Source organism: Brachyhypopomus gauderio, unplaced genomic scaffold, assembly GCF_052324685.1.
Source record: "Brachyhypopomus gauderio isolate BG-103 unplaced genomic scaffold, BGAUD_0.2 sc52, whole genome shotgun sequence".
NCBI classification, from domain to species: domain Eukaryota; kingdom Metazoa; phylum Chordata; class Actinopteri; order Gymnotiformes; family Hypopomidae; genus Brachyhypopomus; species Brachyhypopomus gauderio.
The window spans coordinates 21,746-38,623 of record NW_027506877.1 but is presented as its reverse complement, the minus strand read 5'-3'; the positions used below and the strand labels follow the sequence as shown (position 1 = coordinate 38,623).

The 16,878-nt window shown below is 42.4% G+C and overlaps 4 protein-coding genes across 6 annotated transcripts; 3 read left to right on the top strand and 1 right to left on the bottom strand.

The window, feature by feature from the left end:
• Positions 1-11: 11 nt before the first annotated feature.
• On the top strand, positions 12-5,378 carry LOC143488625 (E3 ubiquitin-protein ligase TRIM39-like). The gene is made up of 8 exons (XM_076987448.1): positions 12-41; positions 268-380; positions 818-1,374; positions 2,379-2,474; positions 2,576-2,809; positions 2,906-3,068; positions 3,261-3,296; positions 3,441-5,378. The coding sequence occupies exons 2-8, from the start codon at positions 320-322 to the stop codon at positions 3,986-3,988; spliced, it is 1,695 nt and encodes a 564-aa protein (XP_076843563.1). The 5' UTR covers positions 12-41; positions 268-319; the 3' UTR covers positions 3,989-5,378.
• Positions 5,379-5,832: 454 nt separating this feature from the next.
• Positions 5,833-9,691, top strand: homezb (homeobox and leucine zipper encoding b). Its single transcript, XM_076987333.1, has 3 exons — positions 5,833-5,894; positions 6,237-6,566; positions 7,113-9,691. The coding sequence occupies exons 2-3, from the start codon at positions 6,243-6,245 to the stop codon at positions 9,165-9,167; spliced, it is 2,379 nt and encodes a 792-aa protein (XP_076843448.1). The 5' UTR covers positions 5,833-5,894; positions 6,237-6,242; the 3' UTR covers positions 9,168-9,691.
• A 135-nt stretch (positions 9,692-9,826) lies between these two features.
• cideb (cell death inducing DFFA like effector b) lies at positions 9,827-12,588 on the bottom strand. Of its 3 annotated transcripts, XM_076987339.1 has the most exons (6): positions 12,576-12,588; positions 11,947-12,136; positions 11,419-11,533; positions 11,022-11,171; positions 10,672-10,868; positions 9,827-10,445 (listed from the first exon to the last, which is right to left on the bottom strand). In XM_076987339.1, the coding sequence occupies exons 2-6, from the start codon at positions 11,970-11,972 to the stop codon at positions 10,301-10,303; spliced, it is 633 nt and encodes a 210-aa protein (XP_076843454.1). In that variant the 5' UTR covers positions 11,973-12,136; positions 12,576-12,588; the 3' UTR covers positions 9,827-10,300. The 3 variants fall into 3 exon arrangements, with proteins under 3 accessions (XP_076843454.1, XP_076843455.1, XP_076843453.1); XM_076987340.1 differs by lacking the exon at positions 12,576-12,588 and having other exon boundaries at positions 10,672-10,864; positions 11,018-11,171; positions 11,947-12,551; XM_076987338.1 differs by lacking the exon at positions 12,576-12,588 and having other exon boundaries at positions 11,947-12,550.
• tinf2 (TERF1 (TRF1)-interacting nuclear factor 2) lies at positions 12,565-16,867 on the top strand. Its single transcript, XM_076987334.1, has 10 exons — positions 12,565-12,799; positions 13,084-13,286; positions 13,518-13,616; positions 13,707-13,802; positions 13,962-14,072; positions 14,529-14,652; positions 14,827-15,454; positions 15,613-15,680; positions 16,273-16,355; positions 16,447-16,867. Exons 1-10 carry the CDS (start codon positions 12,790-12,792, stop codon positions 16,561-16,563), a joined length of 1,539 nt encoding a protein of 512 aa, XP_076843449.1. The 5' UTR covers positions 12,565-12,789; the 3' UTR covers positions 16,564-16,867.
• The last annotated feature ends 11 nt before the right edge of the window (positions 16,868-16,878 follow it).

The window sequence follows — 16,878 nt, the reverse complement described above, 5'->3', positions numbered from 1 at the left end:
TTGCCTGTGATCTTCATTTGAGGCAAGACACAATATACCTGGTAAGAAATGTAACTTTTTATGCAATAAAATGTATAGCAATAACATTTTCTTAAATTATCATATAATCTCTCAATGACTACTTTAAAATGTTTAAGTACTAATTGTTTAAACTCCACACCAATGTATCACAATGTAACCATAAATAATGTTCATTACAATAGCAGATTTTATTATTATTATATTATGATTATTTTCTTATAATTCTTGTGTTCTGTATGAGGACAGTGTGGTCTTGTTTCTTGCTGAAAACAAATAAAGAAGTTTAAAATAGTAGGCAATGGCAGAATCGCCACAACCGAGAGAAAGCAGAAAGAACAGTGTGAACACACCGTCTGAGGGTAAGTGGACCCAGCCGACCCAGATCAGATGGATCTCTGTGTAAACTATGTTGTCCTGCTCCCACAAGACAGGATGCCCTTGGCCCTGTATATCCAGTCAAACCAGATTAACGGTTACAGGGTGGAGTGCTTTAAACGGTGCTTAAAAGGTTCAGTGGTATGTTATTTATTGCAGTAGATCAATGTCACAATTAAATTCTTGACATACAGAATGTAAACTGAATTTTCAAAATTTTTACATTTTTACATTGATAATTTTTTTATTTCCATCAACTTTGTCCTATGTACAGAAGAATGGTAGTCAGGAAGCTGATCGTACGGTCTTTAGATTATATTTGCAAAGTGTAAACATAAAAAGAACTAAGAAAATAACTGTTGAACAATTAAATACTTATAAGTATTCCTCACATTTTTTGTTCTAATCTTATCAAACACAGTTACACATGATTGCAGAAATCACCTGTCTGAGAAGCAGGTCCAGTGTTCCATCTGTCTGGATGCGTTAACTGATCCCGTCTCAACTCCATGTGGACACAACTTCTGCAAGACCTGCCTTACAGACTACTGGGATAACAGTCAACATTTTCATTGTCCATTATGTAAAGAGAAATTCAATAAGAGACCTGAACTCAAGATTAATACAACACTGAGAGAGGTTGTGGATCAATTCGAGAAGAAAAGTGGTCTCAATAAACCTGATGTTCTTTGTGACACCTGCACTGGAGTGAAGATGAAGGCTGTAAAATCCTGTCTGGATTGTGGTCTGACATTTTGTAAATCTCATCTAGAGCCCCATAATAACGTCACAAAACTTAAGAAACACAAACTAATAAACCCTGTGAAGAATCTGGAGGATTACATATGTCAGAAACATGAGAGACCCCTGGAGATGTTCTGTAAAAATGACAAGATGTGTGTGTGTCAGTTTTGCATTGAGACAGACCACAAGACTCACAGGACAGTTCCCGTAGAACACGAGAGTGGACAGAAAAAGGTGAGAAAACTGACTGAAATCAACCTTAAACACTCTTATGTAAAAATGTTAATATCCCACAAATGATTCTAATGAAATAATTAAATGTTTGTACTGAAAGATGTACATGTAACCAAGGCTGTATCTAAATGTAGACGGGTGAAGTAGCGGCATTTTATTGAAACCTGTTTCAATACTGATGTCGCGGACATAGCGCCCGTGCTGGGCCCGAGTGCTCCTCGTACGCGTCACTGCCGCCCTCTAGTGGTTCATTGTTTTATGACGTCAGAACAGGATTGTAATCGCGGGGCTCACTGCGCATTCCGTCACGCGCAATGAAATATCACTTTTTCAGTTGCAATGAATACACCAGCCAATATGGAAAGATGAGCAACAACGTTTATTTATTTATATTTATTCCAGGGTTTCCACATAAATGTAGACCTCTAGTTTCCAGTATAATATAAATACAATACTGACAGATGACCGTCAACCTTTTGTCTTGCGATTAATACTCCCAAGAACTCTTTCAAATATAAAACCAATTTTTCTATCCTTTTTTTTTTTTTTTACATTTTTGATGTTTGCTTATAGCAAATCTTGAGGTTAGATTTTACCCTTAGATTTTACCCTACCGGTCGCCCCCGGTTACAGCGGCAGCGGTCCTGTTTTTGGTCACGTGATGTTCGTCCCTCAGGTGGGCGGGACCCGTGATCCGTCTCACCTGAGGGTAGTTTGTTCGTCTATATATGTCTTGTCTTTGTACCAGTTGACTGCTGGTTATTATTTCCTTCATTCGGAACAATGCACGGGTTTTTGGTTTGCACACTTTCTATTAAACCATCCTATTTCCCTGAGACTTGGCGTGATCGCTTCCTTTTTAAGTTGCTCACCCTGCCCGTTACAGGCATCATCAGGACTAGAGCGTAATTACACATCATCAACCAATCTGACTCCAGTGAGCAAGAGTAATAAAACTAATTGAATGTTAAAAAAATACATTTATATATTCTTTCTTCCCATAGACACAACTGTGGAAGACACAGTCAGAGGTCCAGCAGATGATCCAAGAGAGACTGAAGAAGATTGACCAGATCAAACACTCAGTAGCGCTCAGAAAGGTGGGTCAAAACCTTCATATCTACTACAAGTTGTTCTAATGTGATTTAACAGAAATATAGATTTAACACTTTGTTTCATTCAAGTATTCTTCTTCCATTAGAAAGGCACAGAGAGAGAGATTGCAGACAATGCTGAGATCTTCACTGCTCTGGTGCGCTCCATTGAGAGAAGCCAGGCTGAGCTGTTTCAGGTGATGGAGGAGAAGCAGAAAGCAGCAGAGAGGCAGGCTGAAGGACTCATTAAAGACCTGGAGCAGGAGATCACTGAACTAAAGAGGAGAGACAGTGAGCTGGAGCAGCTCTCCCACACTGAGGACCACATCCACCTCCTACAGGTCAGTGTTCCTCTCTCTGCTCAGAGACAACACAGCACATCACAGGACAACCCTCCCCATGCTGAGGGGTTTCTCCTCTCTTCTGCTGTACTGTAGATCTACCCAACTGTATGCAACCCTCCACAAACCAAAAACTGGACTGACATCAGTATTGACATCCGTCTGAGCATAGAGAATGTGAGAAGAGTTTTGTCCCATCTGCAGAAGACGCTGAATGATAGAATTAGCAAAAGACTGAATGAAAAACTGAGAGACACAGGTGAGAAACTTTTACATTTGACATTTACCAGGCATAGGTCTGTAACAGAAAAAATATTTTGTTTGATCCAAAGTAGAAAAGAAATTATTACTTTATGAAATTACTTATTATTGAGATGTTTTATCTGTTAAGTCGCTTCACTGGAGTCCAAAATTAAAGCGGTTTCTTTTAAATATTTTTTATGGAAATTAGTCTCCACAGAGCTGGACATGATTGAACAGTATGCAGGTACAGTGTGACTTCTGGTCTTTTCTCTCTTTATTTTGTTAAATTGTATTGTGTTAGATTTTTACAGCATTAAAATGTAGAGATCTGCACTACACTACTGCAGCAAATGTGTCTTCTGTGCATTCATATCACTGTTTCTCTCAGTGGATGTGATTCTGGATCCTGACACTGCTAACCGCTACCTCGTCCTGTCTGAAGATGGGAAAATAGTGACATGTGGAGACACAAAACAGAATCTCCCTGACAACCCAAAGAGATTTGACATGTATGCCATTGTCCTGGGAAAGGAGGGGTTTTCATCAGGGAGATTTTACTATGAGGTTCAGGTCAAGGGGAAGACTGAGTGGGATGTAGGAGTGGCCAGTGAGTCTGTTAACAGGAAGGGGCAGATTACACTGACCCCTCCGAATGGGTACTGGACCGTATGTCTGAGGAACGGGATCGAGTTTAAAGCTTGTGCTGATTTCTCTGTCCCCCTCAACCTGAGGGAAAAGCCCCATGTTTTGGGCGTGTTTGTGGATTATGAGGAGGGTCTGGTCTCCTTTTATGATGTGGAGGCCAGGTCTCATATCTACTCTTTCACTGGTCAGTCCTTCACTGAGAAACTCTACCCATTTTTTTGTCCCTGTTATAATTATAAAGGCAAAAACTCAGCTCCATTCATCATATTACCTGTGTCATCTCGTCTGTAATGACTAAATGAAATTTAATGAATATATTCAACAATCTATGGCAAAGAAGGAACAGATTTTTGACAAGTGCATATTATTAGTGTGACATCAATTCATTTAAGTCCTTATTTTAAAATAACTGTAGGGATTTGGGAATATTTTACAATTATTACATATTTAGTTTTTATCCATTAATATGTCTAATTTTGCAGTTTTATAAATAATTAAGTTAAGAGTAACTTAAATTTCAGTTAAAATTAAAACTTCCTTGAAGCTTGTCTGTAATTATCTAATTATATTCATTATATTCTTTTGGATTTTAAAAGTAAAAGAAAACCTTCGACAATCCAGTGAAATTGTCGGTCTACGTCAGGCTAACTCCAGGACTGCTCATTACATGATTACACTCATGCTTGAAACTCTTAAGGCAGATTGTAATTTGCCTAAAAGTTCTGAGGAATCGAAGACTTCTGAACTGTTTTCCTTCCTGTATTTTCTGTACTGGATGCTGATTTATTACATATATGTTACAATAACAATATTTTATGAATAATAAAACTCCCAACATGATTCTTTAAACTGTGTAAAGTCCAGCAGGTGGCACTAATCACTCGCTCTGTCCCTCTCTCAGGTGTGTGTGTGTGTGTGTGTGTGTGTGTGTGTGTGTGTGTGTGTGTGTGTGTGTGTGTGTGTGTGTGTGTGTGTGTGTGTGTGTGGCTCGCTCGTTGGTATGTCAACACATTCTACTTTTGTCATTTATCAGCTCCTGTTTTTCCCCTTTCACCACACAGCTGCCTTCTCAGGATCTTTTATCACGTTGACCTTTTTGTAACCAAAACATCACCATGTTCTGAGTACTTGCTTAAACTTTTAAACAGATGAACAACTGTATCATTTTAAATGAATGTATTTCATTAGCTACATGTAACCAAATAGTACCAAAGACATATTTAATTTCTGCATACATGGCTACATTGCAAAGTAGAACATAATACATATTCTGCATATTTTACTAATGAGCTGTGTCTGCACAATTGGTTTTCTAAAAATATTTAAGCAATTGCAGGTGTTTTTATGTTAACATCCACCTCACGAGCTTTGCAAACTCTCTCAGTATGTGCCTGTCATTTTCTTTGCTGAAAGGAAGACAGTTATTCAATCCACTCAGAAACCAGGCAATATTTCACCCATGAATATACAAAGGAAGGGAAGTCCTGATGTGAATTTGTTAAATCAATCTTAAATTTGGAGTGACTATAATAATGGGCTTACTGAGCCTTTTGACTGGATTCTGGCTTTACACTCCAGAGGAAATTGAATATGTATTCTTCCCTCTGACAAAGTGTTTCTGGGTTATGAAGAGAATCTGATGTTATGTAGAACTCAGGTCTAGCATTTCCTCTTTATTTAATGTGTTTATTTCTATCCTATTCAAATAATAAAGGTAAAAAAAATCAGTTCCACTGATGTTGTCCAACTGATCTTTCTAACTGCAATTCTCTGTAAATGGATAAAGGGATAATGAAGGTACATTTATGGTGGGTAAGACCTAACCTTTGGTCACATGAGTCACCAAGTTCTGCCTGACCTTAGCGATTTTTTAGGATGACTCGGATGATATTCTGAGCCACGTGATAGCCATCCAACAGAAGGCAGTTCATGTTACTGCTTTTAAACATTCATGTCAAGTGCTAAACTAACAATGTATTTTTGTTCAAGATATAGTTTGCGGGAAAAGTAAACGTGAGACAAGAGTTCTGCAAGGAGTATAATAAAAAAATAATCAACATAAAGTACGTATTTTTTATAGTCTACCTATTCATTCTTGCGGGCTTTTATTTTGAAAGCTGCACCAGTTCAGTGTTTCTGTTTTCACGGATCGAAGATGCGACAAACCAAACATTGAGACTGACAGCCGCGATCCGAGGCGAGTGTGCTTAGCCAAGGAACGTTATGGCTTCATTAGCATCCAGCAGTCGTCTTTATCTCCTGGACAGTAAAGAGTTTGTAGTTAAACTTGTCCTAGTTTTATACAGCTTCATGTAGATTATGAAGTGCAGTTATAGCCAGCTAGCTAGCTAGAGAGCTAAATGCCTTTGTTCCGACAAGCATGTGAATAACGCTACTGTCTGCAGGACAGTTAGACATCTGCGAATATTATCGACCAATTTTTAGACGCATAAAGCCTAACTATTTATCTATTAAATAATTTAAATATTATTTAAATGTTTAAAAACTACATGAAGACTTTTGTTTTTCATCTCTGCAGGTTGCAATGGAGCCGCGTCAGGCACCAGACTCTTCATGGCAGGACCCGGACAGCCGGGAAGTGCTTATTATGAGTGTGGAGGAGACCCACGGAGACGAGGGTAGGGGGGAGGGTGCAGGCACGGAGGACTACGGCTGTCGGATTTGTGGCTACAAAGCGTCCGACGTCTGCGGTCTGAGCCAGCATCTACACTCCAGCCATCCCGTCACCACCCTGCCTGGGCCGAGCTCGCTAAACGATGAGGGACACGACAGAGGACAGGAGGGTGTTGTCCAGGTTATATGTGTGGACCCAAGCTCAGAAAGACAAAGCAGCCCTCCAACTGGAAAGGCAGGTGTTGTTTGTTTTTCGCACTGAAAAGTTGTTGTAAAGATAAGTATATGGTAATAATCAATTTACTGAATCTTCTCTTTGCCTTCTGCTTTGAATAAAGGTCCAGGTAATAAAGGCAATTAAATGAATACAGAAATTGATTTCTTCTTTGTTTTGTGCATACAGCTCTTTCATGGAGCTCCTTTAGTGTGTTGACATTCATTAATAAAATGTAATAATCACTTCAAGATGTTTTAACTCTCAGGTAAACACATCATCTTTAATTTATAGTTCATGATCACATGCACATAAACTGGTATAAAATCACAATTAAAGTGGTTACCAGTCAAGTTGGCAAATCATATTTTGGCCTCTGGTTGATTTAAATACCTGAATTAATGAATCCCTGCAAACCAAAATCCTATTACTTTACTTTTATGATGGTGCCTCTAGAGTACTCCTTTTGTTTGCAACTAAGCCTGATGGTTTAATGCATATAGTTTCAGCACCACACATTCAATCTGTCAGTGAACATATCCACATTGTTTCCTTTGCTTTCCACAGTCGGTGCCCTCCGAGGGGGCCACACTTTCCTCATCCAAACACTCAGAGATGAGCAGAACAGCATGTGCTGCAGAGAACCAGGTACCAGAGCGGAAAGATGCTGTGGAAAACAGAACCACTGCCGAGGTCACCAAAAGCACATCCCCCGTCTCCATTCTGCCTCGGAGGAAGGCCTCATCCTCTTCAGGGTCTACCAAAGGAAACCAAAGTGAGGACTCTGCCTCGTTTGGCTCAGCCGGCCTCAACCGGACGCCGCTGGTGTGTCTGCCGCTGGTGTCCGAGGGGCTGAAGCTGGTGTGGGTGCGCTCGGAGCAGACGCGCGAGCTGGACGGCGTTTCGGAGCTGGTGGAAGCCTTCAACGCCTTCCCGTACCCCACGGAGCAGGAGGCCGGGGCCCTCGCCCGCCGCTGCTCGCTGTCGCCGGACCGCGTCAAGGTGTGGTTCATGATGCAGCGCGTGCGCTACGGCATCAGCTGGGCCGACGCCGACATCCACCAGACCCGCCTGCGTCTGCGCCGCATGTGCAGAGGCCCCACCGCCGAGGGCCTCGAGGACGATGGCGGCGAAGACGAGACGCGGGACTCTTCGCCGCACAAGAGAACACGTGGGCAGGAGGCGCCGCATCAGGGTTTTAGACGGGCAGCCGCCAGGGACGCCTATTCAGAGCAGACGCGTCACGCAGCGGACCGTGGCAAGGGCTTATTTCAGCACTGTGCCAGTGACTACAGCATCAGTGCTTTTCTACAGCACGGTACCAGTAATCAGTACACCAACGGTTTGGAACAGCATTTTGAGTACAGACCAGAAGCTCTTCACACCAGCGCTTTCAAGCACTCGTCCCCACACAGAATCCCTCCTCAGGCCCACTGTGACACGAACCACTCACCTCCTGGCGGAGCTGAGCTCCAGAGTCCCGACGTGTACATGTGCCCACCGCAGCCTGGTGCCCACGGCCACCACGGCAGCACGGCGCAGTACACGGCCCTGACGTACCCGCCCAGGCCGGAGCCCTGCCGTGCCCCCGCCACCCCACTGCGGAAGAAGTCTAAAGCTCAGCTCATGTTGCTCCGACGCAGTTTCGTCCACAGGAACTGGCCCACGGAGGCCGAGGTCCAGCGCCTGCAGCGCGTGACCGGCCTCGGCCGCCACGAGATCCGCAAATGGTTCGCCGACAGCCGTTACCAGCTTCGCAGGAGCGGCCGGGGTTGGTTAGCTGGGGAGGGAAGGCGGAGTCGACCACAGCAGCTCCTGGGTAGGTTACGAAGGCGATTGGAAGGCGGCAGCCTGTATGAAGCCAGCGACACTATTGGCTCGGGGGCGGGACTTGAGTTTGAACTGGAAGGTAAGCAGGGCCCCCTAGTGGAGGGGGTCAGTATGTCAGATCCAGGGAAAGAGGGAGAGGGTGAAGGCCTGGATTTTGGACATAGTCACACGTCCGTTAAACACGAACAACAGGAGATTGACGTAGACCTTTCAGTAAGCCCTTCCCCCTCTCCCTCCTCCTCCTCTCCCTCTCCATCCTTCCTGCAAGGCCACGCCCCCAGCGCCGGGCCTGAGCCCTACCTCCGCAAGAAGACCAAGGAGCAGCTGGAAGTGCTCAGACAGAGCTTCCTACGCTGCCAGTGGCCCAGCAGCGATGACTACACAGTCCTCCAGAGGAAGTCGGGCCTGACGCGGACGGAGATCGTGCAGTGGTTCGGGGACACACGCTACCACATCAAACACTCCAACATGCGCTGGATGAGCTCGGAGAACAGGGAGCGCATAATCGCGGGCCTCACAAAGCAGCAGAGGAGAGGTGGGCGGACCGGCCGGAGCAGGGCGGGTCCTGAGGGAGTAGAGGAGAGGGGGCGGGGTGGACGGAGCAGGGCGGGTCCTGAGGGAGTAGAGGAGAGGGGGCGGGGTGGACGGAGCAGGGCGGGTCCTGAGGGAGTAGACGCTGGTTTCAGTCTGGTGGTGTCCCAATCCAGTAATGGGACAGGAGAGGGTGAGATCAGGACATGGGATGGCTTATACACGCCAAGTTCTTCAGGACTGGCAGGTGGTGACCTTTGACCCAAGGGTAATTGTAATGTTAGATATGATGTATGAGTGTTTAGATTAACAGAAAAGTAGGGTCTGGACTCTACATGACTGCCATAAGGTATATAATGAATCTTTCTTAAAGTTTTCTCTGTCTCATGTCTAGTGTTTATTACCACTGATGCATTTATACAATCTGGTGCTGCATACAAACCCTTAATACAATATATAAATATATATAATGTATTTCATTTTGCCAATACAACTTAGGTTATCTTTATGACCACAAAAAAGAAATTCAAAACCATTTGCTTAGCCCAGGCACGGGAGAGCCCCGTGGTCTTTGTTTATATGTAGTGTTTTGGTGTTCTCATTGAGGTAATAATGGAGTTAAGAATTAAGTTTATGTTTATGTTTGCATAGACAATACGAATTAAGTTTGTCATTCGATGCACTTCAGTTTTTGCTTCTTTTTATGAAGGTTTGTTTCTTTTTGAAATTTTAAAATTGCATGAATGTGGCTAAGATTTCCCATCCACGGTACTGTTAAAGCTTTGCTTTAAAAAAGAAGAAATTATATTTATTTTAAAAATGTTATTAGAATTATTTATTGTGTTAAAATTGTGTTCCTTTTTTTAAATAATTTTGGCTGAGTCGTGTTTTGTTGGCTTTGTGTTTTTACTCTTAGGACCATAATTACACAAAAAGCTTGAATTTTACATTTTGTATTCTATGCATTTGATTGATATTATGGACATGATTACAAAAAACCCTTTTTGTTTGTGAAGATTTTTGTACTTGTTTCTAGAAAATGCTTTCTTTTGGTTACAATGCAATTTCCCCTTGGTTACAATGACATTTTAACTCAATAAACTGCTAAACAATTTTTAAATAAACAAATGAAATAGATAATACGGTAATCATACATACAATTTAAATTTTTGTCTGTATTTCCATTGTTGCATGGAAGAGATTTCCTGGATACCAAATAAGGTTGGTTTTGGACTGCATTTTACTGAGATGTCCATCATATTTTTCTGTAGTTTGTGACAAACCTGTTAAGCAGGTCTGTCAGACTGATACTGAAATACAGATTGAAGAATACTGAATCCTTAAAATAAGTTGTATTCACAAAGCAAGAGCTGTTGATTTCCTCATAAAAACAGTCAGTTCCAGTAATCTTTCTGCATGGTATCATGCTGAACTTGCAAGAGGTCCGCCCCCTGAATTATTCGGCGAATCACAGTGGCTGAAGTGATCAACATGTGACCCGCTGCTTGAAGTAAAGTGGAGATCATTCTGAGGGTCTCTCTGTCAATACAAATAATATCAGAAAATAATATATTCAGTTTTTAATATATATTTCAATCATCTGGTTAGTTGATAAATACATTTGATCGACTGAATAAACAGAATGAACTGATTCTGCATGTGAACTCAGAGCTCTTTAGAACCAAAGATAAAATAAATGTAATCATGTAGAAGTCACGGACAACCCTACCGTTCAAGAGACGAACAGGCTTCCTAAGGTTCTCACCTGAGCACTTTCTTGGGCCCCAGGCACTGGAAGTCGGCACCGATGGAGTACAGTCCCTTGAACTTGGCCTTCACGCTCAGGGAGCCAAATGTGTCCTTTGGGTTCAGACGGTAAAGGTCAAAGGTCACCTGGGCGATGTCACGACCAGTTCGGGGCTTGCAGTCAGCTGGTTTGATGGAACCGCTTCTCTGACCTAACTGCAAATAATACATTTGTATTTTAAATGTATACACACACACAAACAACATGCACTATAGTAAAAATAATAAGAAAACTGGCATACACACACACACAGACAGTACTGAAACATGCACACCTTTGAAGACCCACACACTCGCACGCGTACCTACAGGATGGGGTCTCCAGGCCTGCCCCGGCTCCATGCCCATGAGCACCGTGTTGTCTGGCATTGCCATGAGGAACTCTTCTGAATCCACCTCGGTGCCGTCCTCCTCACACACCAGAGACACCGGGCTAGGGATCTGCAGAGCGTGAGCTGCCTAGCCAACACACACCCAATCATGTAAGAGCACTTGTGCACACCATACCAAACTGGGCACACCTAAATGACGCACGTATGAATCAGATTCAGATTTATTCTACTCATAATTTTACTCTTTAAGTTTTCTTTACTTTTAGGGTAGGTCACTACACTATTTTAAAATGCACACTAGCTAAAAATGCACTTGAAAACATGTCTTGTCAGCACTGTGGTCCCTTATTGGTCACTTGTGAATTGACACTCACCTTCTCTTGCAGCTCCTGTAAGGATGCAGCAGTAACTCCCTTCCTGATCTCTCGGTTCCAGGAGCACACCCTGAACGGCCTCTGAGGAGGAGACCATACCCGCCGGGACACAGACCTGGACGGGGTTTGGGGACAGACGGCACATTAACTGTGGAAAAGATCTGATGAAAACTCGTGAGAAAGTTTGAACGTTCTGTGGTCAAAGTGTCCATCTTGTACTGAACTTTTGTCCAAACCAGTTGGATCAAGACTGACATTTGAAAAAAACATTTTATAAAACACAGCATGAAAAATGCAGTAGATTAACATGTGATCTTGAATAAATTGATACATTATAACCGATATTTCATCTTAACTTGAAATAGTTATATATTGGCATGAGGACAGAGCCCAGACTATTCACTGATTTAGAAAAACTAATATAATCAGTAACAGTATAGGAATCACGCATGTATGTCCGGAGCATGTATGTACAAACATGGTAAATTTATTTACGGAATGAAGTAAAAGCAAAAACATAAAACTCACTTAATCAGTGAAGATGTTGTTTCCATTCTGGTGAGCTCAGTGATCCAAGATTATTTTGACTTTCTAAAGACTACCTATATGTTATATATTCTCTTATACTAGGTATCAAGAGAAGTGGTGAATCTGTAGCAAAGTAGCTGTGTGTTGTTGGGCCTGCCCCAAGGCCTGTTCCATGTCTCTTGACTTTGGTCTGAAATGAGTGATTCAGTTATAGATGTCAGAGAGTAAAGTCCAGCAGGCTGTCTGATAATGCACGGGGTGGAGGTTCAAATTCCCTATCAACATAAACTGGATATAAACATACAGTACACTGAGCCCAAAACAACTGTATGCCGTTGAAATATAGTCCCTGTTTTTTCATTAGACATTCATTTTGAAAACGACAGATGGATCATTTAAAAGTCAAATTTATATTTCTATTTTAGCACTAAAATATATAAAGAAGCTTTTTACACATTCAGGAATATTCAGTAGCGTAACTACTTTAAACTACATTTAAAATTACGCTATTTGAGTAATAGCCTATGAGTAAATTATGTGAATTTAAGTGCACATTTCTGCCACTCGACACGAAGTACACACACGTAGGCCTGTAGTTATTGGAACACGGAAGAAGTATGACGTTTTACCGGAAGTAGTTCCTAGTTGTTTGCCGCGGCGCGAAAAGGGCGTTTGGTGTTAACGTTAAAATACAACAGCTAGGCAATCTAGAATATTTTTTAATTTTAGCACTTCGATCTTTAATTTTAATAAATAATTCATGCGTTTATATAACTATAGCTGGACACGCTTAGAATAAATATTTGGCACAGAATCATAGTTAGGTTAGCTAGAAGTCGCGAAATGAATAACGGTAAGTCAACCTTTCAAATTAATAACTGATTTAAGAAGCCAGATATTTAGATAGCTATGTTTATTAACACATCCCTAGTAATTAGATCAATTGTCCAACTCCAATACCATACGTCTAGATAGTAAACTGGCATAGTTAGTTACTGTGTTAAGATGGTTAAATGTCCAGTCAATTTCAGTTAATAAGATTACATGGTTGGCTATTTAATAGCACACCAGGTACTCCGATGTGCTGGGCAGCTTCAATAACCACATTTCGATCTGTGTCTGATTGTGTCCGGTCAGGTGAAACTGTACCTGTCGCCTCCCTTCGTCTGTTGGCCCCGCCCCTAAGACTGGTCTCCGCGGCCATGTGGAAGGTGATGCAGCAGCGTGACGCGATGCACTACGGGAAGCTGGAGGAGTTCGTGACATCAGTATCGGAGACGGTACCTGGACTGCTGAGTTACAGACATCAGGCAAAGCTGGTCGTGGGTCTGCAGGCGCGGGTGAGGACGAGGCCCGGTTTTGTCTTTTCCTGTCCTGTCTGTACCACACAATCAAGTCCAGTAGTTGAATGGTCTTGTAACTTGAGTCTACTATGATTTGAATCATAACCTGATTGCTTGGCTACTTTTGGAGTTCCATGATCTGGACTTAGGAATTTGCTAATCGTTCTCTAGTTCAAGTTTTTATATGGATTTTGAAAACGAAGCTGATGTTGAGTGTTATGTCTTTAGCTGATCCTGGAACAGCTCGGTGCATCACAGTCTCCTGACCCTGAGTTAATTCTGTCTCACTTAAAGAGACTACGTGCTCCCACCCTGCCTGTAGGAAAAGTGAGTCTCTAGTTTCACCGTTTGTCTCTCTGAGTTCTAATAGTTTTTGATGGTTCTCAGCCAGTAAATTCTGTTTTCCATCTGTTCCAGGGGAAGGATCAGAAAGTCCAGATGGCTGTGAAGAATTTCCACAGCCTGGTTCAGACTCTGCTTAAGAACCCAGAGGAAAGAAGACGATTCTTCCAGGTGAGAGAATTCTTACAGTAGTTCCCTGCGTTGCCTGTATGTCAGGACAAATCAGTAGGCTTGAATATGCTAAATCTGTAGATTCAGTTCCTTTGATCTTTCCTTACACTCGCGCACACAATCTCATCTACACACGTGCTCGCTTTAATCTGGTTGCAGGAGGACTTCGACTCTCAGTACGGGCCTCATTACGAGACCGCTCTGGAGAAGCTGCTGTGGGAGTTCCTCACCAGACTGGACCAGCTCCTGCCTGTCCCAGACCTCACCGAGGTCGGCTGCCTTCAGTCTGGCTGACTGACCATTGATTCATACATCTTAAACCAGTTTTAAAGGCCAAATTTGTGCAATGCATTATTGAGTTAATACTGGTGTGTGTGTGTATATATATATATATATATATATATATATATATATGCACCGTTCTGCAGTTCAGTTCTGGGAAAACATCCATCATACTGACCTAAGACTCATTTTCCCCAACGTCAAGCCAGACCGTAACCGGCAGAGATCAGTCACCAATCAATATATAAAAAGACATTGCCCATCGGAGTTCTAACTGTAAACAGTTACAGAACAGTCTGACATTTTTTATATATCTAAGAACCCAGACGTGAAGGGCTAAGCTAAATGTACACTTGACTTTTTCCACTAATGCTGCATCAGTGTGGTGCTACAGTGAGTGTTCTGCACTCTGCTTCAGTTGGTGGTGTCTTGTGCGTGTTTCAGACTGCGTCGTGGCTCGCTGGCGCCCCTGCAGTCCTGGAAGAGTGTGCGCGTGCTGCGTCTCAGCCACAGCTCCTCAGGACTCTGCTGAAGCACGAAAGATGCTTGGGCCACCTGGACCCAGCTGGTGAGCGCAGTGAGGACACGAGTGATTTGTCTCAGGTCAAAACGTTTGTGTAGAACAAAATGACGCGGTGCCTTTTCTGATTGTATTTTTTTCTCTGTTTCTCTTTGTCTGTGTCTTCCCACAACACCATTTTTCCTGTTGTCGTTTGCATCACGCGGGTGGTTGCACCCTCAGCATCTATTCCCTCGTCCACCGGAGATTCCATTTTATCTTCCCTTTCCTTACCTCCTTCTGGCAGAGTACAACACCCATCCCACCAATCACGATCTACAACAGCAGCAAACTGGGTCCCGAGCCCTGGCCTATCAACACAGAGATCGAAAATTGGGCAGAGGAGAGAAACTAGACCACCAATCGCACCTGTTATTGGCTCGATATCTGGGGAAGACCTCCCACAAAGCACTCCAGCCAATGACAACACAGTATCCATTTTGGAACAGGACACCCCCAGGAAAGAATTGTGTGGAGACAGGAAAAGAAGAGATGGGCTCGATGACACCTGTAAGGCTTCCAAGGCAACACCAGGCGGCAGCTCACCGGGAGACAGTGGCCCGCCTTCTAACCTTTCTTCCTGTATGAAGTGTGAGCTTCGAGTCGTCGTCACACGACTGGATATCCGAGATGTCACTCAACCCGTGCTGTTGAACGCCTCGGTCGGTGAGGAACAGACTACAAAGTCTCCAAGAGACCAAGCCATCAACGGTGTGTCCAGAGGAAGAAATGGTAACAGCGTGACCCGGAAAAGGAAGCTCAGTAACATGTTGACCCCCCAGAAGCACCTGAGCAGTGTGACTGATCAGCAGTAAGGGGAACTTCTCTTAAGTGTTTTCTGCATTAGATGATGACTGAGAAGAATAAATAAAGAACCATTTAATACAAATGTTAGTAGTGTTCTGTGATGTTTAACATTGTGTTGTGTCCCAAGTAACATTAACTGCCTATTGTATCCCCCCCATGTAGAACCTCTGCTGTCTCTCCTATCATACCTCTTGTAACTAAGGAAGTCCAAGTAAGGATGGCTAGTTCAGGTAACTAAGAATCCACAGCAGTTCTCCCACCACTAGATTAAGATTTTACTAAGTCGGAAAACTCGAAGTTGATTTGTGTGAATGACACAATGTGATCTCTGTCTAAAATCTACCTAATGGCATCTTGTATCTTGTCGTGGAGAATGCTTCCCCGTTTAACTCCTGTCCATCTTTCTTTCAATTTATCAATATAGAAAAATCTATTCATTTTACAACTCGTTTGTTTCATCTGTAAATAGCAAGATGAGCATAATACTCCTGGTAAGGTGGTATAAATTATTTAGGTTACTAGTTTCTTTCCTGTTTACGATCCATTTCAGTTGGTATAGGATCAGAGATTTTGTTACCATCATTTCCCAGTTGAAACTAAATCTGTCGATTCATTAAGCATAGTCACATCTTCACATTGCTTTTCCTGATTTTAACCTCATTATATTTTAGCAAAATCGTCTACAGCTCATTTATAAAGAGCTCAAGAACTGAGTTCATGTTTTTCACAATTACACAAAACTGCAAAAATCAAATTAAAGCCATGTATATTTCTCAATGTTCTACATAGCTACTATTGATCAATCTTATCATATTCCTTCAGAAAGGAACTCTTCTCGAAATCAAACCACTGATGACATTATTATTGATTCAGAAGATGAAGCTATTCAGAATGTGAAAGGAAGGGTAAGTCTTATATTAATATTTTACTACAGTGCTTTATACAACACAGACAGCTAGTGTGTTCACATCCGTGATGACATTCATTTTCTTGCAGCTATTTAAGAAGTGTTACTCCAAGACCAAGAACAACACGTACGTTCCCACCCTGCGGGAGTTCTGGCGTCGTCCATTCTACCGTGACCTGGTGTCTCCAGGGAACGGGAGCAGATGAGATCATGTGATGGACGTTCATGTTATCGCCTTAGGATTCAGGGTCGTAGGCAGGTGTGCCATCCCTGATACAGTCTTTTATTTCTTTAAATCTGGTGCTGGTCAGTGAGCAGGAAGCATAAATGAAACTTTTATATAAACTTTAAAAGTTTTGATTTTAAACAGAAATTATGGAATTGTCCTTTTTGCACTTGTTACATACTATATATTTGTAGTCAGTACAGCTAAATACAGGTCTTTTACTTTATAATAAACATTTTGTTTGTTTTCCAAACATTGCATACAAGAGCAGGTCTATTTTTCTATGGTCTTTTAT

Bases quoted from the DNA above. Each gene is read 5' to 3' on its own strand.
- tinf2 (XM_076987334.1), top strand. The intron at 13,803-13,961 runs GTGAGAGAATTC...ATCTGGTTGCAG, and splicing joins AAAGAAGACGATTCTTCCAG to GAGGACTTCGACTCTCAGTA. The intron at 16,356-16,446 runs GTAAGTCTTATA...ATTTTCTTGCAG, and splicing joins TTCAGAATGTGAAAGGAAGG to CTATTTAAGAAGTGTTACTC.
- cideb (XM_076987339.1), bottom strand. From the start codon at position 11,972: ATGGAAACAACATCTTCACTGATTAA. The intron at 11,172-11,418 runs GTGAGTGTCAAT...TGTGTTGGCTAG, and splicing joins TACAGGAGCTGCAAGAGAAG to GCAGCTCACGCTCTGCAGAT. The intron at 10,446-10,671 runs GTGAGAACCTTA...TTGTATTGACAG, and splicing joins GGGCCCAAGAAAGTGCTCAG to AGAGACCCTCAGAATGATCT.
- LOC143488625 (XM_076987448.1), top strand. From the start codon at position 320: ATGGCAGAATCGCCACAACCGAGAGAAAGCAGAAAGAACAGTGTGAAC. The intron at 2,810-2,905 runs GTCAGTGTTCCT...GCTGTACTGTAG, and splicing joins ACCACATCCACCTCCTACAG to ATCTACCCAACTGTATGCAA. The intron at 3,297-3,440 runs GTACAGTGTGAC...TGTTTCTCTCAG, and splicing joins CATGATTGAACAGTATGCAG to TGGATGTGATTCTGGATCCT.
- homezb (XM_076987333.1), top strand. From the start codon at position 6,243: ATGGAGCCGCGTCAGGCACCAGACTCTTCATGGCAGGACCCGGACAGC. The intron at 6,567-7,112 runs GCAGGTGTTGTT...TGCTTTCCACAG, and splicing joins GCAGCCCTCCAACTGGAAAG to TCGGTGCCCTCCGAGGGGGC.